This window comes from Pseudozyma hubeiensis (genome assembly GCF_000403515.1).
Source record: "Pseudozyma hubeiensis SY62 DNA, scaffold: PHS35, whole genome shotgun sequence".
Lineage (NCBI taxonomy): Eukaryota > Fungi > Basidiomycota > Ustilaginomycetes > Ustilaginales > Ustilaginaceae > Pseudozyma > Pseudozyma hubeiensis.
The window spans coordinates 520-23,532 of NW_012133817.1; the positions used below are offsets into that span (position 1 = coordinate 520).

The 23,013-nt window shown below is 58.5% G+C and overlaps 8 protein-coding genes across 8 annotated transcripts; 4 read left to right on the plus strand and 4 right to left on the minus strand.

Annotated features, from left to right (window-relative positions):
• Positions 1–1,802: 1,802 nt before the first annotated feature.
• PHSY_003376 (metal ion transporter) lies at positions 1,803–2,402 on the plus strand (the record flags this gene model as incomplete). The annotated part of the gene is made up of 2 exons (XM_012333996.1): positions 1,803–1,996; positions 2,075–2,402. The coding sequence occupies 2 exons, from the start codon at positions 1,803–1,805 to the stop codon at positions 2,400–2,402; spliced, it is 522 nt and encodes a 173-aa protein (XP_012189386.1).
• Positions 2,403–2,744: 342 nt separating this feature from the next.
• On the minus strand, positions 2,745–4,565 carry PHSY_003377 (aspartate aminotransferase; the record flags this gene model as incomplete). The annotated part of the gene is made up of 1 exon (XM_012333997.1): positions 2,745–4,565. The coding sequence occupies one exon, from the start codon at positions 4,563–4,565 to the stop codon at positions 2,745–2,747; it is 1,821 nt and encodes a 606-aa protein (XP_012189387.1).
• Positions 4,566–5,586: 1,021 nt separating this feature from the next.
• On the minus strand, positions 5,587–7,980 carry PHSY_003378 (hypothetical protein; the record flags this gene model as incomplete). The annotated part of the gene is made up of 1 exon (XM_012333998.1): positions 5,587–7,980. One exon carries the CDS (start codon positions 7,978–7,980, stop codon positions 5,587–5,589), a length of 2,394 nt encoding a protein of 797 aa, XP_012189388.1.
• Positions 7,981–8,024: 44 nt separating this feature from the next.
• PHSY_003379 (hypothetical protein) lies at positions 8,025–8,516 on the minus strand (the record flags this gene model as incomplete). Its single annotated transcript, XM_012333999.1, has 1 exon — positions 8,025–8,516. One exon carries the CDS (start codon positions 8,514–8,516, stop codon positions 8,025–8,027), a length of 492 nt encoding a protein of 163 aa, XP_012189389.1.
• Positions 8,517–8,682: 166 nt separating this feature from the next.
• Positions 8,683–11,592, plus strand: PHSY_003380 (hypothetical protein; the record flags this gene model as incomplete). Its single annotated transcript, XM_012334000.1, has 1 exon — positions 8,683–11,592. The coding sequence occupies one exon, from the start codon at positions 8,683–8,685 to the stop codon at positions 11,590–11,592; it is 2,910 nt and encodes a 969-aa protein (XP_012189390.1).
• A 667-nt stretch (positions 11,593–12,259) lies between these two features.
• PHSY_003381 (hypothetical protein) lies at positions 12,260–16,057 on the plus strand (the record flags this gene model as incomplete). Its single annotated transcript, XM_012334001.1, has 1 exon — positions 12,260–16,057. One exon carries the CDS (start codon positions 12,260–12,262, stop codon positions 16,055–16,057), a length of 3,798 nt encoding a protein of 1,265 aa, XP_012189391.1.
• A 151-nt stretch (positions 16,058–16,208) lies between these two features.
• Positions 16,209–22,022, minus strand: PHSY_003382 (hypothetical protein; the record flags this gene model as incomplete). The annotated part of the gene is made up of 1 exon (XM_012334002.1): positions 16,209–22,022. The coding sequence occupies one exon, from the start codon at positions 22,020–22,022 to the stop codon at positions 16,209–16,211; it is 5,814 nt and encodes a 1,937-aa protein (XP_012189392.1).
• Positions 22,023–22,387: 365 nt separating this feature from the next.
• Positions 22,388–23,011, plus strand: PHSY_003383 (hypothetical protein; the record flags this gene model as incomplete). Its single annotated transcript, XM_012334003.1, has 1 exon — positions 22,388–23,011. The coding sequence occupies one exon, from the start codon at positions 22,388–22,390 to the stop codon at positions 23,009–23,011; it is 624 nt and encodes a 207-aa protein (XP_012189393.1).
• Between the last annotated feature and the right edge of the window lie 2 nt (positions 23,012–23,013).

Here is a 23,013-nt window from a genome sequence, read left to right on the forward strand (position 1 = left end):
GCGCGTTTCCGAGATGAAGAGCCATCATCTTGTCGTACCTCGTCCACCTTTGGTCCTTCCAGAACGTACCCATACCTGGCCCTATCCCGTCCCTCACCCATCCCTCCGCCACCCCCGTAATCAGGCAGACTCCAAGTCACCCCAATTCGCCCTCCCTTCTCCCACCGACATATCATCAACAGATCCTCGTAACTCCACTTCCCCGGCCTTTTCCTCCTCACGTCCTCCAACACCCTCCTCTCATTCCCCTTCGTAACCACCACCCTTTCCCCCACCTCCGGAGCTACGAACACCGTCTTTGCGAAGATGTAGGACATGAGCCACGACTCGTCCATCATGTCGAGCTGCTGGAAGGAGAGCGTCTCTTTGAGGAGGTTGATGAGCATCTTGCCGCCGAGTTCGAGTCGACGGATGGAAGGGGTGTGGGGTTGGGAGTTGATGATGGGGATGGCGTGGCAATAGGAGTAGCCGAGGTCTATGACTAGCATGGCTTGTGGACGGGGAATGGAGAGGAGACGTGGGACTGACGAGTCGGTGGTGCCGTTGGTGGACGAAGAAATTCGTGGCGCTCGATGGGGACGTTTTGCCGCTGCAGCACTGCTCGCTGATGCATCCGCTGCTTGCGATGCTGCCTCTGCATCGTCCTCATTCCCCAGGCCGCTCGCGATCGATTCTTCCGCTCGAAACACCTCAGTCCCTAACCCCACCAGCCCCGCCGCACCACACCTCCAAACCGCTTGCGCACCATACTGTTCGAACATCAACAAGTCCATCGCCGCCTGACTACCTTCCAGATTGAAATACGCTTCTGTCACTACCACCGCCTTTCCACTCAACAACTTCCCTCCCTTTTTGTTTCCACCGAGTTTCGCAAGGTGGCTGGTCAACACGTGATCCCAGATGGTTTTTTGCGCGGACCAATCGACGACGATTCCGCTCTGATGTGGTAGGCGTAGATGGAGGGCTGCATAGTCGTCGAGCAGGGAGTGAATGTGGGAGGAGACGAAGATGGAAGTTTTGGTGCCCGGAGGTGGTGCGGTGCTGGACGACGACGACGAAGGAGGGATGGTGTGTGGTGTACGTGTGCGTGCGATAGCGTTGGGAAATACGTCGATTGCGATGGATCGTGCGAGGATGGATGGATCGATGACGGGAGGTGATGTTGAGGAGGAGGCGGCAGAGATGGATTCGGGGGAGAAGGGATAGGGTATGGAAGCGATGCGGATGTTGTGCGCTCCGTTGTCGATGATGATGATGTGATCTACGCCTGCGAGCGGATCGAACGAGTCGGTGGGTTGAGAAGCCATGTTGGAGGTCGATGTGGGCATCTTGGCGATCCGTCAAGCAGTCGGGCTGCTGCTGTGGATGACGAGGTCGCGAAGGTTGAGAAGGTACGAGAGCGACAAGCTAAACTGGACCCTGAACACAGACGCCGCGGGATTCTTTTCGAGCTCAACATCAACGTCGATCAAACATCTGATCGCGGATCCAAAAACCGCGAGACCTGCTGAGCTGATCCTCGATTGTTCCCCGATTCTCGTCACGCTGCAGTTTCCTCCACACGGCTGCACAACGGCGACTTTTTTTTACTCGCTAAGAAGCACATCACTTCCAGATCTTCCCAATCGACCCGAGACGCTGATCCGATCCATTCATTACTCAATCCTCTCTGTCTCTTTTCGTCACTGGACCCTGTCTCTTGCCGTCTTTACAGACAACACCTCCCTCACTCCCTCCTTCTCCGTCCAATCCTACCGTCATCTCTCCAACCCACGCCCAGCCATCATCGTAAACACATCACAATGTCTTTCGGTCGACCACCAACGTTTTCCGACTTCAAAGTATCACCACCCGAACGAGGCTCCTTCCCGTTGGATCATGAGGGTGAATGCAAAACCGTCATGCAAGAGTACATGAACTGCATCAAGTACAACGGCAACGACAATGGGAAATGTCGACACCTTTCCAAGGCGTATTTGCAATGTCGTATGGACAAGTACGTGTTCCCCACTTTTCCCGCACCCTTCACCCTTTTTGCTCTCAACTGACGTTGTTTTGTTTTCTTTCGGGGTAGGGGTTTGATGGAGCAGGACAACATGGACAACCTCGGGTTCAAGGACGTCATCGATCCCCCTTCCAGCGGAACTTCGAACGCTGCTGCAGACAGACGCGCCAGTCAGGGCAGATCCGCTCACTCCGGAACCACCCCGAGCTACGCCGGCGACACTCACGGTGCAGAGGGCCACGTCAGCAGCTCAAAGGCAGGCAGCGGTAGCCCCGCAGACGAAGCGAATAGAGGACCAAACGCCGGCTTGGGAAATGCCAAGGGGTTCGTCAGTAAACAGGCAGGCAGCTATGCCGGTGATAGCTCTGGAAGAGGTGGTGCTGGACGACTCGTTTGATGAGAAACATGCAATGCGAACGAAGAATGACAGATTCAAGCCCAAGAAGCTAAGAACGTTTGTGGAATCGCGGGTTGTGCGTGAAGACCGAAGTCTGGAACTTGTTCAACGAGATTAACAAAGCCCAGAAATCGAGCCGAAAAAGAAGGCTTCAAAATACCGACTACGCAATCATGTCCTCCTCAACACAGGTTCACACCCGGTCCAATCCATTCTTCTGATACGGGGCTGCTTCACATCTATCGACGAAAGAGTACTGTACAGCCACGACCGTGCAAAACACTCTACCACAACTCGTTTTCTACATGTACGAATGCTTGTCAAACAGCCCTCCTTTTCCAATCACTTGTACTTGTTAACAAAATCAGTGTGGAACTTGCCGTACCTCTCGATGAACTCGTCCGTCTCCTTTGCCAACACCGTCGTCCTAAAGAAGCACGCACCCGTTCCCTCCTCCGGCATCTTTCCAAACCCACTTCCGGGCACAACACAGATTCCCGTCGCATCGAGCATCTCCAAGCAGTAGAACTCATCCACCTTCTTGCCCTTCTCCTTGGCTGCCTCGTGCGCCTTCTTTGGCAGGGTCACCCGCGGGAACAGGTACAAAGCTCCCTGAGCAGGATCCACTTCTACACCCGGCAACTGGGCAAACTTTTCCGCCATGCGTTCCGAACGCGATTTGAGCGTTGCATGGATGCCCTCGACTTCCTGCTTGTAGAGCTCGTACGAGGGTGATCCAGGGGTGGGTGGTTTGACGAGCATGTCGACGCCGATCTGACCTTGAAGCGAAGGGCAGAGCGAGATGGACGCGAGCTTGTAGATCTGCGCTTCCACCTCCGAGTCCATGTTGGTGAGCTCAAAGTAACCACCTCGTCGACCGCATTCGCCCGAAACGCCTTTCGAGATGCTGTGGAACGACACCAGCTCGACGCTGGTGGAAATTTCGCGCTCTGCGGCATTGTTGGACGACTGGAAGTCCATGAGCACCTTCTTGAACGAGTGGAAGGGTCGTGTGTCGGGTTGGTAGATGTTGGCCTGGTACACTTCGTCGGCGAGAAGCACGACGCGCTTGTTGTACGCCATGCGGATCAGGTCCTGAATGTTTTCGTAGGAGAGACACTGTCCAGTAGGGTTGCCTGGGTTGATGACCGCGCAGGCACGAACGTCGACGCCGTTGGAACGAGCCTCGTCGATGGAACGCGACATGGCATTGACGTCGAGCGACCAGTCGTCGAAGGGATTGAGATCGTACCTGACGGGCTGCGCGTTGTAGAGCGCAAGCGCAGCGCTGTAGAGCGGGTACTGAGGGATGGGGATCATGACGCCCGAGTCGGAACCGGCGATAAGCACCTGCAGCAAGAGCTGAACACCGCCACTGGCACCCGTAGTGAGGTAGATGAGTTCGGGGTCCGAAGGATATCCGTCACGCTGCTCGATAAACTCTGCGACGTGCTTTCGAACGATGGACGCACCCTTGGAGTGCGAGTAGGCACCGACGCTGCCAATGTCCTCGAGCAACAGCTTGGCACGCTCCTGCGTGTCCTTGGGGAACATCTTGTCGATGCCAGGCTGGTCCATGAGCTCGGGATATTCGGTGAGCGCAGCCACCTGACGCCAAAAGGTAAGTGGCTTCTGTGCGAGGTATGGCTGCTGCTGCGGGTTGCCGATGTTGGCGGTGACCACCGACGAGAAGGGGAGGTCCGCATCGCCCTGTGCGATCTGAGCGGCGTACTTGTTGGCACGGTTCGAAATCTCACCACGCACGGCATACTCGGCCTCGAGGACGTGCGGGTTGATGGAGTTGGTGGTTAGCACGGGCTTGTAGCCGCCGCTACTGGATTTAGAGGATGAGGCAAAGTTGCGGGACGACGAAGCCTGCGTCGTGTACGACGAGCCGTAAGCGGTATCGACGGCCATGCTGGACGATGAGCCGGACGAAGCGGAGGATCTTGACACGGAGCGAGGCCTAGTGGTGGACGTGGTCATGCTTGCGAACGGCGAGGCAAAGGTAGACAGAGCTCGACGCGATGGTAGAGCGGAGAAGGAGGAGGAGGTGGCAGAGCTGCAAGTGATGGTGGAGAGGGAGCGAGCGCAGGGAGAGAGGGTGGAGGATACGGCAGCGGTCGAAGGGGCCCGTGAGAGGGCGACGCGGAGGAGAGACATGCGGGGCAATGGCACAGAGCGGGCAGCGCACGATAAGACGAGGAGGACGAGACGTCACACGGACCGGTGGGGTAGGTGCTGGGCGGCAGGAACCGATAGACAGCTGCTGCAAGCCAAGCGAGGATCGCGGAGGAGAGCGAGAGTGGGAGGCGGAAAGGGACCGGAAGCGGCGGAAGGAGATGTGGCCGGGGGGAGAAAGATGATGCAAGCGTTGAAAGCGTGAGGGCGTCAACGTCACAGCAAGCCAAGTCAAGTTGCCGAGTGTGACTCTGTCTGCGGGCTGAACCGGATATGAGGTTCAAGAGCAAGAGAGAAAGCGTGCAAGCGGGCTTCAGACCGGCCAAACATATACCTTTGCCAAAGCGTAGAGAAATCGGCGAAAATTTTTCCCTCCCGAGTCTTGTGTAAGTGTGTGTGTGTGTGGCCTTCTGACTCAATCATGAGTCCGATACGCAGCGACTTGACAGCCGCGAAATTGGCCGTGACGCTATCGACTTACTCTAGCTTCGACGAGTCACCTCTGCGCTCTGCCACCACCTCGGGATCGAGCCTGCAAACCCCATGTGACGCGGTCATGTCCGCCGCAAGAACCAAAGAAGCTTAAATGAGTCGGTACAGCCGGCCACAGTCTGGCTCCACCAGACACGAATATCCGCGAATTTCCAGGTACGACGGCTAGGAACAACAGTCTAACAAGGGCGAAAAAGCCAACTTTCACTTTTCGCGAAGCTAGCTACAGTAGCTGCTCTTCAGACCCGTGCCTCTCTCGCACTCTCTTCTCATCATTGGGACGCTGCATCACTCAGTTGATCGATTGACCTCTTTTCAGCGGTTGCGTGAGATGTGTTCAAAAGGAGAATTGCTGGTTCATGCCAAGTCGGAACAGATGCGGAAAGCTATAGGGATGTATGTGTTTATGCCGGTAAGTTTTGTGTGTATGCTGAGCAAGAGATCGAGACTGTACAGCCTTCGGTTAGACGAGCGAGAAGGACAGTACAAAACAGCGACGAAGCTGTGTAGTCTAGTAGGCGTACGATGCACGCGAGCGCTTCATGGGTCGCCCTAGCACATCCACCTGTGCTTCGTGTCCCGGTCGTAGTTCATCCGACAACCGCTTCCGCTGACTCTGCGAGCGCGACAACGTCTGTGCTTGTAGCTGATACCTTTCTCGCTCGTCCATGGCCATCACGTGGCCGCGCTCGTCGCCGCTTCTGTCATTGTCGTCGTCGTCATCGTCGTCGCTCCAATTGGTCTGATCCAGACGAGCTAGAAGGGCGTCTCTGGCTGTTTGTCTCGCCTCTCCGCCAGCGTTGAGATCGTGGCTGTCGCGTATGATGCTCTGAAGCCTAGCCGAGCTCGGTGGGGCGACTGCCTCGCCACGCTCCTGTGAGCTGGAAGAGCGACGCGAGCATGCTCCCGTTTGGTCCTCACGCTCATCCGCCTGATCCGAGCTGTGCGACGACGGCTGCTTGTACTGTTGCTGAGCAGAGATCTGAGCAGCAAACAATCCGCCTCCTGTGCGTCGATCGGCGTAGCACTCTTCCTCACCGTAGCTGCTGCTGCTGGTTGCACCGCCAAACTCGTCCCCGACCCACTCGACAGAGCGCGAGACGTCTGCCGCGGATGCACCTTCGCGTCTGCCGCTCATCTGCTTCGAGGCATCGGCTCGTACCGACGACGCGGACGCATCGGTCCGCGCCCGTTTGCTGCCGGACTGAGTCGCATCGATCGACATCGAAGGTGGGAAAAGAAGTCTGGGCTGTAGACGCGGAGGTCGTTCTGCATTGTGGTGCGGGTTGAACTCATTGGTCCTCGCACGCTCCTGCTCCAGCTCCGAATCGTCGTCATCCGAGTCGTACTCCGGATCGGCATACGTGACCCTCTGACCGCGGAAAACGTACGCGATCTTGCCGCGCTCCTTTCCGGGGATTTGCCTGGCGCGACGATACGCCTGATGCCTGTTGGGACCGTAGAATCCTTCGTCGGCCGGTCCTCCGGCGAGGAACGGGTTCTTGGGTGTGTCGCGGATGGGTACGGTCGAAACCACCGACTCGTTGTCAACCCTGACGCGTTCGGAGAAGCGGCGCGCGGGCCGGTACGCGACAGCCTGTCGGGCCCGTAGCGGAGGTGGTGTGGTGGCGTTGGACGAAGATGCTCGCGGCGTTGCTTCCTGCAGCGGTTCGCTTTCAATGCCTTGTCCATCGACAGAGCCTTCGGCATCCTGATCGCTATCAAATTCGTCGTGGTAGGCGTGCAAACGGTGCGCGTCCCTCGCCGCTTGCGTTGACGATGAAGCTACGGCAGGTCGACGGTCGAGGAACGGGTTGTGCTCGTCGTCCGACTCGAAGCCTCCGCCTTGATTGAGGGTACCGAAGCAGTTGCCGATAGGTGCGGCTGGCATCAGCTGTGGCCTCGAGGCGGCCACGCGGAAGGAAGCCTGCTTGCTAGCACCAAAAGCAGCCGCAGGCGCCTGCTCGACGTCGATGGTGAGAGAGGAAGAAGAGGATGCTGGTTGGACGAAGCGATCGCCTTCCGAGTCGGTACGGTGACGAGCATCGTGGTTGTCACGATCCTGCTGGTCGTGGCGCACGTCCTTGCTCATGGGCGGTGTGAGGGGACGCTCAGCACGCTCTGCATCTGAAAGCTTGCCGTCGTGCGGCTTGACCGGACTGCGGATGGTGTGGTGGTGAGCATACTGCTCGAAATAAACCTGCTTGTTGTGCTGAGCAACGCGACCAAAGACGTCGGCGGCATCGACGAACTTGTGAGTGTCTTGAACACGCGGCTGGTCCGCCTTGTGCGTCCTGCCGGATAGCGGAGGCGAGACGAGGCCTTGCTGGATCGACATGTTGGGAGCGTGCGGTCGCTCTGAGATGCAGCTAAAGCCAGAGACGATGCGGAAAGAAGACAGGAGCTCTGAGCGAATGCGACGTGCCTGGATGGGCGCAAGGCAAAGGGCTGGGCCGGGTCTTTCGCCGTGAAGCCCAAGAGTGTGATCGAATCGATAGGTCAAATTGTCATGGGCAGCAGGGAAGAGCACGAGGACGGAGATGGCTGAATCGACAAAAGTTGTGTACGTGCAAATGCGATGAGCTCGAGTCGTGTGGAAGGCCTGCTGTAGGCGTGGTAGAAGGGAGCGATGCCGAATTGAACCCGAGGAGCGGATGGATGCGATAGTCTGGAGCGAGCCTGATGAGTGATGCGTTGAAGTAAGTTGCGATGAGGAGCAGCTGATGCTGGACCGAGATGGAGCAATTAAGAGGGGTATGATGCAGAAGTGATGGTTGATAGTAGTGTAGAAGAATGGACGAAGGCAAGATGGAATGGGAGGAGGAGAGGGAAGAAAGCACAGGCGTCGATGAAGCGTACAATCGGTGGTCTTACAGAAAAAAGGATTCGACGAGACCTTTGGCATGCATGAGATTTGGATTGCAGGTGCGGGTCCAAGTCCCTTTGACGCTAGCCCCCTGCGTGACTGTGGGAGCTCGACTTGCTGTTTACGTCGTTTCTGCCGCTCGCTTTTTCGACGGTGACCAACAGCACACTTCCGATGCCGCTCTCTGCACACACACCACAAGACAGCGCCGTTGCGGCTTTCAAGGATGAGAGGTACGAAAAGCCAGCCAATCTGCTTGTGACCGTGCGATCGTGCGACGCGTCGTGCACGATCCGACAAGAGTGTGAATATAGAGAAGGAGGTTCTGCAGGTGGAACTTCATCAAACGCACTGTGCCGTGCCAGCCTCAAACTCAGCCAGCCTCTTTTTCGCCCTTTCTCTCTACAGTCACATTTTGCAATTTGGTCTGCAGGCGCGTGTTTTCGCGTAAATTGCTGCATCTGGAACGCGTGTCGGACTGTCTCGACGTGTCGCGTAAATGACGATTCACGAAGAGATCGGTGAGCAAAAGCTACCGCATCGGCTGAAAACAATCGGGGATCGTTCGTCATCATCTTGGCCCAAGAATTGCAAGCTGGAAGCTTCGGAAAATTGACAAGACGGATCTGACCCCAATTTCGAGAGACGCGATCTCGCAAGCGACGTCGCTTATCGGAATTGCAATGCCCAACAAGCGGACAAAGGCGACTGGCTCGCTTTCAATTTAGGTTTTCCGTTGCCATGCGATTCCGACTTCGATACGGATTGCGCACAGTCACCTTTCTTCGCTCTACGTTTATCACACGACATCCTCCTTTCGATTTCAGCAGCCCTCTGCGACCGCACAACGGTGATAGCAGCGACAGCAGAGGCAAGAGCAAGGCCAACGGCACCGGTGAAAGAAGCAGCAGCAACAGCACCCGCAGCCCTAGCGGCAGTACTAGAATGTCGGCCGCATCATCTTTCGCAGCGCTCAAAGCCCAGAGGGACGCACGGCGAAACCCCTTCTCTCTTGCTGCTCCTTCAACCGCTTCGAGCACCGAAGATGTACAGCACGGCGAGCACACGTTCGTAGGCGGGGACATGAGCCCACCGGCACCGTTCTCGGCAGCGGAACTTCCATCCGGAGCCGTGCCCATCCCTTCGAGTCGGCCGCCACCGGCAGCGTCGACCGCGACTGGAACTAGCATCGGCATGGATGAAGTCGGCGCTTTTGAATCGCCCACAATGCCGGGCATGGGCGAGGCCAAAGGTAAACCTCCTCCTGGCGCAGCTGGTAGTAGAGTGCGGCTACCGGACATTCAAGATCTCGAGCTTCGCTTCGATACCTACTCGAGCGAGCGTGCTCTCTTCTATGCACCTCTTCCCAAAAATGGTCCGAGGCCATCCGACTTCTCCACTGCCGCATCTTCGTCCGCCTCCCGCTCGCTCTCTGGATCGCTCTCGTATTCCTACTCGCAACTGCTGTCCAGCTCCTACTCGGCTCCCGGTGGATGGGCGGCTGCAGGCATCTCGAGCTGTCGACCGGGCGATGTGCTCCTGCGTGTCCGCCCCGAGGTTGCCGTACTCTCTACAGCTCTTCTAGAAAAGCGCTGCTCGGCTTGCTATTCGCCCCCTGGGCCCGAAACTTCCACCACTCCCGGGACGACATCCTCGGCTGGCAGGCTTCAAAGATGTTCGGGTTGCAAGGTGACCCGCTACTGTTCCGCCGCCTGCCAGAAACGCGATTGGCCCGCCCATCGCGACGAATGCAAAGCGCTCAAAGCCATGCAGCAGCTCCATACGTTCCGATCTGCACTGCACCAGCAGCAGAAGCTTGATCAACGCCTTGCCAGCAGGCACGCAAAGACCCAGTCAGCAAGCACACCTTTTGGTGTCGGCTCGTTCCAGGACAACGATCAGGTCGTTGCTGCCGCAACTGCAACCGGGCAGTACCAAGAAGCAGAAAGTGACGGTGAAGATGAAGACGGCATGAACGAAGATGACAAAAAGACGCCCACCGGCAGCAACGATCGCATGCGTCTTCCTAGCGCCATGATGCGTGCCCTCGCTCGGTGGATTTGGGCTCGCAGCCGCATAGGCACCGGTGGCAAGGACAAAGCCAGGGGGGACGGCAGAGACTTGCTCGAGCTTTGCTCGCATCGAGAACGATTCGCACCAGAACAGCTTCAGCAGCAGGCGCAGCTTGCCATTCACCTCGCACAGTATCTCACCGCAGCCGCGCGAGCAGCCGCCACATTCGGACCAGTGTCGAGGGGCGAGGCGAACCTAGACGATATGATGCAGCCCGACACTGCCTTCTCGCAGGGCGACGCGTTGCGAGCGCTGGGCATCGACTCGGCCACGGAGCTGCTCGACCTGGTCTGCCAATTCTCGTGCAATTCGTTCGCCCTCACCGATAGCGATCTGAATGCGCTGGGAGTATGTCTGCATGCCAGCATGGCCATGATCAATCACGCTTGCACACCCAATGCTGCCGTCGTCTTTCCGTTCGGTGGTGCAGCCAAAAGTGGCCAGCAGAGATGGAACGATGGCGACGACAAGATCATGCAGCTCGTGGCCCTGCGCGCGATCGAGCCAGGCGAGGAGTTGCTCATCTCGTACGTCGACATCAGCGACACGTACCAAGATCGTCGCAGTTACCTCAAGAAGCGATACTGCTTCGACTGCCGTTGCGAGCTGTGCCGCACGAGCCAGGCCAATCTGGGACAAAGCGGTGCGCAACCATTTGCATCGTCAACGCCGTCCTCGTCGTCTCAGCAGGGCTTTGGAATGCATCCCCCGCAGGCTGCCAAATGGATCGATCCCCGGCGTGCTATTTGGTGTCCGCACCGATGCGGCGGCTGGATAGACGGGGCCGCCCTTGAGTCGCAAGCCAATGTGACAGCCGGTGCTGCCAGGTGCAACAAGTGCCAGTCGATGTCCAATGTGACAGCGTCGGACGTGGCAACGGACACGCAGCACGCCAAGGACACGCTCAGGCAAGCCTCGCGGTTGTTGGACCAAGGAGGTGCCGAGGCTGCATGGACGCAATGCGCCCGAGTGCTGCCTTTGCTGGTCGACCGATATCCGCCTTCATGGCAACCTCTGTTCCATTTGCTGAGACTGGCAACGATGTGTCTGATCGAAGCTGGCTCAACTTTGCTGTCACTGTCATCATCACAGACGTCAAACACAGAGGCGGCCATCTACTGCTTTGACGAAGCGGTGAGGATACAGATGCTGGTGGTGGCAGGAACGCAAGCGTCCAATACGCCCATCTATTCCAAGGGCTCTCCAGCCAGAGCCATTGCGATTGCCACGCTGGCCAAGCTGGTGCTGGCGCAGTTCGACCACCCACACCGCCTCGATCAGCAGGGATTGCAGTTCAGCACACACTCCGGTGCTCCAGTGTGTCGAGCGGCTGTCGAGCAGGCAGCGGCGCAGGGCAGCAACACCCTGTCCATCCTCAGAGATGCAGCGAACGTGCCTGAAGAGATGCGAGTGGAGCTGGCCAGGCAATTGCTCACACAGTCGATCGAAGAGCTCGACGTTGGGTTCGGACGCTCCAACCAGGGGGGCCGCGCAGGACTCGAGATGCGCACGGCACTCCAAGAGATGGAAGAGGAGATGGCGTTGCTGGCCCAGACCCGCTCGATGTCAGTGTCGTAGCGTCACTCTATGCTTGAAACTCAAAAGCAGAAATCCAAGCTTAAAGCTGTGAGCAAGAACATACAATGCGCTGAAAGAGCAATCGTCGTGTGAGGCAGGGCAGTTGCATGCCTAGTGAGAACGGCGAATCGATTGAGCATTAGTGCAATTCGGCACTCCGACGCGTCTGTGCTCAACGCGACCCGTCTATCTATCTGAACAAAGGGCTGCTGAGCTGCAAGTGCAAATTCGGCCTGAAACGCGTAACGAATCCAACACTTTTTGGTCGGGGCATGCAGCGCGCAAAGGGGCACAGGCGAGAAGGCTGCGCTCTGCTCATGATTGAGAAAGACAGTGCAGCTTCCTTTGGCTGAAATGTGCACAGATGCGCAGTATCAGGCTCTTCCGGCTCGACGCGCTACTCCCTCGATCCTTGGCTCCACTCGCTACGACTTGTCGCTCGCTTCCTCGTCGACGTCAACGCTCTCCGTGCATCAGCTTCTTGTCTTCCTAGACTGGTCACATCCGTGGACTCATCCCTCGAGTCGACTCTCTTCGCGGACATCCTCAGCATCGAGATCTAGGACGCTTTCTCCCTCCGCACCACCACTACGCGATCCGGCCTTCCTCTCATCTTGATCCAGCGGGACGAAGCCTCGATCCTCTCACATATACCCGCTTGCACGTCATGGTCACCGCCACATCCTCCGCCAGCTCGACAGTTGGCTCAGTGTCGACAACGGCACCAGCAACGCGCAGGCAAGCGCTCGCCCGTCTCACACTCAAGGGCAAGCTCTATCAAAAGGGCACCTCCACAGATGCGCTACTCAAGCGTGTGCGTCAAGTACGCACGGAACTCAGCGAGATGGACCAGGATGCAGTCGATGTCAACTCTCTCAAGGATATCTGCAAGGAGCTCGTCACGCCCGCCCTCATGCTTCACAAGGACAAGGCCGTCAAGGCACATGTCGCTTGCTGCCTCGCCGACATGCTTCGTCTCTTTGCACCCAACGCACCCTTCACTCCTTCCGAGCTGCGCGACATCTTTCAGTTCTTCCTCCACCAGCTCACTATGCCGCAAGCCGGCCTTTCAAAACCCAACGGCCCGCAGTACCCAGAATACTTCTACCTGCTCGACAGTCTAAGCAGCGTCAAGTCTGTTGTGCTCATCTGCGATCTCGCCAATGCTGACGAGCTAATGACCGACTACTTTAAGGGATTCCTCGACCTCGCGCGACCCGACATGTCCAAGAATGTCGAAATTTGCATGGCCGACGTGCTCGTCCAGCTCATTGACGAATGCGTAACGCTTCCATCCGAGGTTCTCGATCTTCTGCTCGCCAACTTCACCACAAAGGCCGTCAAACACAATCCATCAGCACACCGCATCGCCGTCGAGGTCTGCTCCAACACTAAGGACCGACTGCAGAAGAACGTCGCGCAGTACTTCAACGAGGTCATCCTCTCTGCCACACACGAAGACGATCAGGATGAGCGGCTAGAGAGCCTTCACACGGCTCACTCCCTTATTGTCCAGATCAACCGGGTCGTGCCATCGCTTCTCCTCAATGTGATCCCACAGCTCGAAGAGGAGCTGCGTATCGAGGATGTTCAGCTTCGTGTCCTCTCCACCAAGGTGCTCGGCCAAATGTTTGGCGAGAAGCCCTCCTCCACTGCTGGCGAGAGCAGCGACCTGGCACGCAGATATGCATCCACCTGGCGAGCGTGGCTTGGCAGAGCCAATGACAAGTCGTCCAGCCTCCGCGTGGTCTTTATCGAGTCCACAAAGCCCATCCTCGTCAACCATCCCGAACTGCGTCACGACTTGTCGCCCATCCTCGAACGAAAGCTCCTCGAGCCTGACGAGCGCGTCCGAGCAGCGACCGCCAAGATGATTGGCTCGCTCGACTACGAGACGGCGTTGCACCACATCGACAAGTCGGTGCTGCTCACCGTCGCCGATCGATGCAAGGACAAGAAGACGCTCGTGCGCAAGGAGTCGCTCGAAGCCATGGGCAAACTCTTCGACATGGCTTTCTCCGAGATCGAAAACAACGACCCAGCAGCCATCCAGCAGTTTGCGTGGATCCCACAGGAGATCTTCAAGTGCCTCTACGCTGGCAGCAGCGAGCTGCAAGTGCTTGTGGCTGCCACGGTGGAAAAGTACATTCTCCCCATCCCAACCAACCTCGAGGAGGATGACGTGGCGTCCACCAATCGCCTCTTGCTAGTGATGAAGTATCTCGAACCCGAAGCCACCAGGGGGCTGCTTCGTTTGAGCAACCTCATCTACGCACGTCCGACGTTGCACGACAAGTTCATCGACTGCTGCGAGGAGTACAACGGAGGTGATGTGGCGCCAAACAAAGACTCTTCTGTCGTAAAGACGGCCATGGCGGATCGCATCCGGCGCTGCGCCTCTCTCTTTGCCGACCCGGAACGCGCAAAGACGGATCTTCACGCTTTCGCCAAGCTCAACGACTCGCGCATCTACCGCCTCATCCGCACCTGCTTCGATCCACAGACCGACCTCAAGACGGCCACAAAAGCGCGGAACGATGCGTTGCGCCGCGTGGAAAACGCGAATGCAAGCATCCTCGACACGCTCACCACCTTTGTACGAAGCGCATCCTACTTCATCCTCAACCGATCCTCGGTGCCTACGCTCATCAAGAAGGTCTCCTACCAAGGCGCATCAGCATCGCAGCGATCAAAGGCGTCTTCGTCTTCTCAATCTCAGTCGAGCGATCTATCCGATGCAGAGACGCATCGGGCCACGGCCAACGAGCTGCTGGAGTTCATCGCCAAGCGATGTCCCGCGATGCTGGCGATGCATGTGCCCGAACTTTGCAAAGCGCTTTTTGAGGAGTCGAACGCAATGCTTACACAAACTTGCTTGCAGGGTCTCGCCTCGGTAGCGCAGTGGAACACGGCCAAGGTGCAGCTGGACAAGAAGGCGGTGGAACGCTTGGCCAAGCTGGTGCTCAAGGGAACGCCGTTGCAGGCCAAATTCGCGTCCAAGCTGCTTGCGATCGTCGCCACTGGCGGAGCAAGAGGCGGACGCAAGGCAGTTGGCCAGAAGGCGGGGACACCCGGGGCGTCTGTGTCGAGCAGCGTTGCCTTTGGTGTGCTGGAGGAGGTACTCGACTCGCTTGCCAAGCAGTTGGCTGCTGCCAAGCCCGAGCGACAGGTGGCCACCCTGTACAGCTTGGCGCAACTGTTCAAGCATGCGCCTGATGCGTCGGAGAACGTGAGCAGCACCGTGGTGCGCACCATCCTTTCCGACATTCTGCTCAAGCCGCTGCCGGCGAGCAAAGCCAAGGCGTATGCCAACGGCAGCGAGGATTGGATCGAGGATGCAGCCGTTGACAACGAGTTGCAGGCCAAGCTCTTGTCGTTGCAGGTTCTGACTAGACGTTGCGAAGCCTTTGGTGAGACGGACAGCGCCGGCGATATGGCCAAGCCGGTCTTCCGACTGCTGTGGGCCGTGGTGGGTGCGGGCGAGGCCAAGGCTCTCAACACGCCCGCCCCGGCCAAATCGCGCATGCGTTTGCAGGCCGCCATCTGCGTGCTCAAGCTTGCGCGCCATCCTTCGTACGATGCATGCATCGGTCGCGAGTACCTCGATCTCGCGTTCATGGTTCAGGACGAGTCATTCAACGTGCGATCTCGAATGCTGCACAAACTGCTTACGTATCTGCAAGCACGAAGGATCGACGGTCGATTCTTGGCGATGGCGTTTTTGGCAGCGTACGATCCCGAGGACGAGAACCGCAACATGGTAGTGAGGTACTGCCAATCCAACTCTCGCGGTATGCCCGCGGAGCAACGGTTGAAACACCTCGACGTATCCTTCCCGCGGTTGCTGCATCTGCTCGCTCACCATCCGGACTTCTCGAGGGAGACCAAGGAGGATCTGCTACAGTTTGTGAGGTACCTCGAATTCTTCCTCGGCTCTTTGGCCAGCGCATCCAACGTTTCTCTTTTCTACTACCTCGCAACGAGGGTGAAAGGTGTTCGCGATGCAGAAAGTCAAGGAGCGAGCGAAAACTTGTATGCGCTTTCCGAGCTGGCGCAGCTGGTGATCAAGAAGAGGGCAGCACAGCAGGGTTGGAGCATAGAGAGCTATCCGGGCAGGGTGACCTTGCCTGGCGACATTTTCAAACCCTTGCCGAGTCGAGAGGTCCAGAGGGAGATCTACGACCGTCAGTTCTTGCCCGGCGACCTGGTCAGGCAGCTGAGCGAGTTCAAGATCAAGTCCAAGGTGAACGGCGCAGGTGCAGGTGGTGCAGCCAAGTGGTCTGTCAGCAGCATCTCTGCTGCAGCCAAGAGCGGAACCAAGAGGAAAGGTGCCAAGGCGAAGGGCGGCAAGAGGAAGAAAAAGAGCAAGGACAGTGACGACGACGAGATGGACGAGCAGAGCAGCGAGTTGAGCGAGGATGACAACGACGGGAACGAGAGCAGCGACTTGAGCGAGGAAGAGTGAACGAGAGGCGTTTGTAAGTTTGTGTTTCAATTCTCAGTCTCAGTGTGATGGCCACAGGGATGCGCAGACCGTGTGTTCGAGAACGCTCATCAGCCAGCATAAGGTATAAGTACAAGTACAATGCAAGTTCCTGAGAATACAGTGTTAGCGTTCACCTCATCCAGCCGCCTCTTCCCCTCCCTGCGTCCGGATGACCTCTGCCACGGGGTCTGCCTCTACCGCCCCACCCGGCGCCGCTTCTGAACCCGCCGCGCGGGTGCGCGTGGCCCTGGGTGCCGCTGCCCGGGCCACCGCCGACGTCGTCGTAGTCTCTGTACTCGCCGCGCGCGGTGTCCCGCGGTGGGCCTGCAGGCGGGGGGAGCGCGGCGCTGTTCATTCCAGGACCGCTGGGGGCGGGCCCCCCGAGACCGAGGCTTCGACCGCGGATGCCGATTCCTCGGTTGTACGGGTCGGATGGTCGGTCGTACGGCGACACCGGTGCTCCACCTGCTCCGCCTCCTCGTACAGCGTCGTCATATTCGGTCGCAGAGGGACGACGATAGGGAGCGTAGTGCGGGTGGTCGCCGCCGCCGCCGCCAATCTCACCGCCTCCCGAACCCAGATCGTCACGTCCATAGTTTGGATCGTCCCTGCGATAGCCCGGCCGCGAATGAGCGAGATCCCGACGTTCGCGTCCCCACCCACCTCTGACACCTTCACGTTCACCCATACCACCAGAGGGATCACGCGATCGCTCGCCCCAACCCATGTCACGCCCTGCGCCTTCTCGCGTCGCTTCGTAGTGACGCGGCGGATAGTCCCCGCGTGCCTCGCGAACTTCGCGCGCCTCTCGTGCCTCTGCCCACGCCTCTGCGCGCGGGTCAGTGTCGCGCATGCTGGCTGGGCCTTTCGGCACACCGGCATAGTTGCGCGACGCGTAGCCGCCAGACGCGTTGGCAGGCAACGCGGTGGAGATCGGCGTAGGCGAAGTGAGACCGTGAGCGGGATAGCGTGGAGCCGCTGCTGACCCAGCGGAGCTGCCAGTGGAAGGCGTGTTGCCGATTCCAGCGGCCGCACCTGTATGTCCAACGCGTGCTGGGGTAGAAGTGACAGCAGACGACGTAGACAGTGTTGCTGCAGCCGGACCCGAACCCAAACCCGGACCGGGACCCGGTGCCGACGCTGACGTCGGCGACGGTGCCGTAGTGCTGGTAGAGCTGGCAACAGTGGAGGATGCGGGCATCATGGAAGACGGCGGCAGATTGTTGCCTGGAGGACTCATGAATGCACGAGGCGCCTTGGGGGGATTGAAGTTCGACGAGCCAGAGGGGGAAGGTGGGAGTCGGCCGCCTGACTGTGCATGTGCCCCACGCGTAGGTCCAAGTGAAGGAGACCGCAGCGGCGCTGACGATCCAAAAGTAGCTGCAGTGGGAGTGGTCGCCTGACTTGCGCTAAATGTAAGGGGCCGGACGAAACCGTCTGCGTCTGCCCCAGCAGATCCACTGCTAGGGATGCCCGTATGCTGAGTGTCTTTGTCGCCGGCAGAAGCAACGGATGCAGCTCGGTTGTGCCGTGTCTCCAGACGCATCAGCAACGCTGACGAGTCAGTGCTGGACCCGACAGCGGGCAGTGCGCTAGTATTGGACGCGGGTGACGAAGCCGGCCCAGCCAGGCTGGTGGTAGCACCAGACTCGACACGAGCCCCCGTGTCTGACCCTTGAGTGAGCGCCACAACAGTGTCTTTGGCTTGACTTGACGGTGCGGAACCGTGTTGGAAAGACGGAGTGGTGGCAGGTTCTGGAGACGGCGACTTTGGAATCTCGACCGAGCGGATGGCAGTGGGTGCCGAGATGGACGTGAAGAGCATGCCTCGGGACACGGATGCGGATGCCTTGCTCGTCTCGGCAGCATCCGCCGCGTTGGTCACCGACGGCGGCGCCAAGCTAGTCGGAGTGGAGACAGTCTCAGCTGCCACCGCGGTCAAACTTGGCTCAGATGACCGAGTAGGGAGAACGAGCACGGGTTCGCTCTTCTCAAGTGCTGGCGAGGGCGATGGGCCCACCTCCGAAGTTGGCGTGGCACTAGTCGGTGTGAGCGGAGTTGCCGATGACGAGGCATTCTGTTGCCCCGACACGCGGCGTTCGGCGAGTCGACGCTTGTACTCGGCCAGAGACAGCTTGACTCTTGGCTCTTCCTTTTTGACCTCTGGGACAGGTGCAGGCGTCAGACTGGCCGCTGTGGTCTCGGCAGACGCCGCGTCTTCCTCAATATTGGGTTTGGCAGCCGCTTCCGTGTCCATTGGCACGCTTTTGGCTGGCTGCTCTGCCATGTCCAGCCGAGATGGGTCCTCTTCTGCCACCTTGGGCGTCGATGCAGCGGTTTGGATCTCCTTTTCGTCACTGGATGCTTCCGAGTCGGACAAGATGCGTCGCACCTTTTTTGTCTTTGCAACATTGTCCTTCTGCACGGGCTTGCGATCTTCTGAGGCAGGGAGGATTGCCGGCTTGTCCTGCTTGCTTGTCTTGCGCAGGAGGGCATCGGTGGCGAGCTGAGCGTCACCACGAGGAGGTGCCGCATCTCTGGTTCGGGAATCAGAGTCCTTCTTTGATGCGCGCGGCGTAGATGCACGGCTCTCGACGTCGGCCATAGTAGTATCTCCATCGTCGTCATCGGGACGCTGCTTGTCGTCCTCGGACACGTCTTCCGAGAGGCCTTCCTCGCTGGATTCTGTATCGCCAAGATCGAGGATCGCGTTGCGATGAATACGCGCCTCCTCTCTCTTGCGCCGCTTTGAAGACGATTCTTTGGGACGAGACTTGGACGATTCATTGTTGCGACCCGCGCCACGTTTGGCGGCCCGCTTCTTTTTGGCGAGCTCGACGTCCGACATGCGCCTTTCGCTCTCAAGACGACGCTTGATCGATTCGCGAGAGGTAGCAGGAGGCGGACTCGTCGTCGAATCGGCCGAATTAGGAGACGGAAGAGAAGAGAGCGGCGAGCTCGGAGCCACGACATTGCCCGCCTTCCTGCGCCTCTTTGCAGGGGTATTTGCGGAAGCGGCGTCGAGTTGCTCGTCTTCGTCCGAGGAAAAGTCGATCGGAGCACGTCCGGCGTCGAGCTTGCTCTTGCGCTTCGAAACTGACTTGGACTTGGACACGCTGTCTGCAGATCGCCTGCCCTTGAGTGCTTTGCCCTGGATACTGTCGTCCTCTCTGCCTTTTAAATCGCCGTCGAAAGCCTCATCGTCGTCGGAAGGCGCCATGACCGCCTTGATGCGAGTACGCATCGAGCGTTTCTTGGGAGGTAGCAGGAACAGACCGGACAACTCGGCATCCACAGCGTCACCGCCTTTGGCAGATCGTCGACGCGGCTGAAGGCCATCAACCGCACGTACGGCATCGATGAGGTCTTGATCGTCATCGTCGCTTAGCAATTCGTTGTCGCTCAAGCCGGAAAGGGGATCGGTGAGCGAGGAGGCAATAGAGCGCGTATCATCGGCGTGGTCGTCCAGATCAGAGGCGGCCGAATCGGATCTGTGGTCATCGCCAGCCATACTGATGCGTCGTTGCTTGGATCTGCCGGCCTTCCGACCTTTGCGGCGGCTGCCAACTGCTTCGTTGCCCCCACATCCGGCCTCGGCCTGGATGGCGGCTTCGTCGAGCGACTTGATCGTGCGAGACTCGCCTTCGGCTGCGAGAGCGGCGAGCAGGGCCTGATCTACCGGTGAAGCGGCGTCCTTAATCGACGTGTCCGGTGTCGGCGGCAAGCTGATTGGTCTCCAATGTCTGCGAACCCCAACCAGTGGCGAAAAGTCCGGAAGCTTGGCTCGACGATTGGTTTTGCCTGGCATGGTGACGTTGAGGAGCGACATACCGTTGCCGACCCTGAGCATCTGAGCGACGGCGCAGTCCTGCTTGCGGCCGTTGTTGGCGCTGGCACCTCCGCCGCCTCCAGGCGGAGCAGCAGAGCCTATACACGCGCAAAGTACGGAGCCGAGCAGCGCCGCAGCCACGGTGCTCATCTTGACCGAGAACTCGGTGTCGGCGTAGGGGAACTCGCCCTTCTCGGCGAGAGCGACCATGTGAGCTGTGTGCTGATCGGCATCGACGTCGTCGCCATGCGGCTCGAGATACGGATTCTGAACTAGTTCGGGCAGGAAGTGGACGATGTGGGCATCGTCCCACTCCCATCCGACGGTGATCTCGTGGGTACGAGTAATGTCGGTGAGCGCAAAGAGACCAAAGAGAAGCTGCGGCTCGTCGGATCGAAACTCGGCAGGCGGGGTGTCGGCGTATCGGTTGTTTCTCGCGGACGAGGCGAGGGCTGAAGCGGGCGACTGGGCTCTAGAGGCGGTGCGAGAGCGGCCAGGAGGTTGTCCGTTGGGATAGAAGAGGATGGGGCGAAGCACAGCGTTGGGATGGCAGCTGTAGCGAGCGAAACGAGCCTCATTTCCAAACCTGCGAGCGTCGATGGCGAGGTTGAGAGGTGGTGGGAGAAGATGAACGTGAGGCTTGGTGGCACCCAGAGCGGCATACTGGTTGATGGGATCGTTGCGGTATGTGTCGGCGCTGTACAGCTCGCCACGTAGCTCAGAGATGAATGCACCCGCAGGGATGGAGGAGTCGGCAAAGAGGCCGTGCATGACTGGTCTCGAGAAGGCGCGTGAAGCGGACCAGGATCGCTGCGGCTCGTCTGCTGAGTTGTTGACGTAGAGAAGATTGCTAAAGACGCCCGCAGATGCAGACTCGGAGATATGCCTCACGTACGTCCTGCAGGCGAGATCAGCCAAGCAGGGGCCAGAAAGCTCGACAGGGACGCATTCCTGACCAACGGCGGCGATACCGATGGGTTCTGATTCAGGCGCAGGAGAGGCAGGCGCGCGTGGTGACGAAGAGGAAGGCGATGATGTCGATGAGGAGGGAGCGAGTGATTCGAGATGCGAGAGTTTGGCGCTGGTGGAGGATCTGGGTGCGGTTGGGGCAAGGACGCGACCTGCTGGGCCCGGCACAGCTTTCAGCGGACTGCCGTCCTCCCAATCGAGCATGGCAAGCGCGAGGCTTTCGAGCACGGAGGGATCTGCAACGACATTTTTGCTTATCGGAGTGAACTCGATATGCCAAGCTTCGAGCTGATCCGCGAGGTCGAACGGGTCGTCTGCGCGATCGTGTGAGCTGCCAGGAGTATAAACGCCGCGAATAGGCGTCGAAACGGCCGACGGCGTGTCATAGCCTCTGCGAGAGCCTTTGTGGCCTTTGCGCTGTTTGGCCCCCCTCTGTACTGTGCCTGCGCTGGCAGGAATGTCTGGCACGACGAACTGCGTGTTGGTGAGGTCGAGAGCCTGGCTGGGCTTTCGCGCGCGGGCGGCAGCGGCAGGTGATGGAGCGTGGTTGATGCTCTGTTGATGTGTCGGCACCGGCTCTTGGGTAGGAAGTGGAAGCGCAGCGGATGTGGGCGACGAAACTGTATCGTGGGATAGATGAGATTGGCTGTATGTGGTAGCAGATGCGAGGGCTTGTTGCTGACGCTTGAGGTTGCGATCCATGAGCGCCTTGCGAGCTTCATTGTTCTTGCGCTTCTGCTGATGCGCTTGAGCAAAGGCGACATCAACGGGACGTGGTTCGCACTGCTCGCAGAGGTACTCGTCGGGCACGGAGGCCTGCGACATGCCGAAGCAGGCGCAATGTTGCCAAACGAGACACCTGTCACACTGGATGGTGAAGCCGTCGTCGTCGTCGCATCCACAGATGCAGCGAATGACGCCTGCTTCCTCATCGACGGTACCCTGGTCGTCGTCGTCCTGGGCAGCCTCGTCATCTGGTATGACCGGATCAGATGGTGGTTGATCGGTGGGTATTGTCGATGAGGCTGAAGGGAGATGGTTTGCAGGCGAGAAGTCGGTGGGCAAAGATTGTGATTGAATGGTGGATGAGGAGGAAGGTGCACCGCCTCTGCCAGCTGGAGGAGGATCCCGGGCAAAGACGCCCATGGCAGGCGGCTTGATCATGTTGAGCGAGGGTTGTACTAATGCAACGATGTAGAGACGTGTGCGTGTTGCGGTTGGATGTATGGGTGCACTCAAGCAGAAAGGTCGCTATGCGCGGCGTGTAACATTCTGCTAGGGACAGTGAGCGTGGATGCAAGAGCGAGGCGGTGGACTACTATAGTGCTGCAGCTGTCATAGTATGCAGGGTCTGAAGCAATGAACCCGGACAAGGACCGAACTTGAGAAAGACTGTGAGGCGTTGTGATGGATGATGCGTTAAGGAAGGAAGGTGTTGAGGGTGGTGGTGAGAGGCGATCGTTCGCCAAAAGGCGTTTGAACCACAACAATTTGCGAGGCTGAGCGATGGGATGAAGAGGGAGGAAGAGAGAGAGAGAGAGACACACAAGGAGAGAGAGAGTCGGTCGGTGCGACTCTTCCACACAGTCACTCAACGCCAGCGTCGGACCCGCCGAAAGCGTCGATTCGAAATGCAAGTTCAGCTCGACGCAAGAACCAAAACCGCGTCTCTCTTGACACAGGAGCACGGCTGCTCAAAAAGTTTTCCTCTTGGCTCACGACTCAGCCATGTCGACATTTCTTCAACGGGAATATCGCTGTTAAGTTCAACAATTTTGGCTGAGCTTAGCCGCGTCGACTTTTGCTTTCGTTCCGAGAAGATTTGCTCGCCCCGATACTTTTCCGTAGCATCGACACTGCATCGACTGCATCATCTGCATCATCACCTTCACCAACAACGCCGGCATCATCATCGGCTCCTGACTAGCATCGACTTGTTACGGTTCATCGTACACATTCTCTCTCCCGGTACAGGCGCCCTTTCCCGCCATCTCGCGCTCGACATTCAGCTTCGACAACGCCCATTTTTAGAAATCAGTAGCTCGTCTGACCCATTAGCCGCGAGGGAACGACAACTGAAATCCTGTCGCCACCCGGATCTTATCGCTCTTACGACCCCCATGATCACTCTATAGAC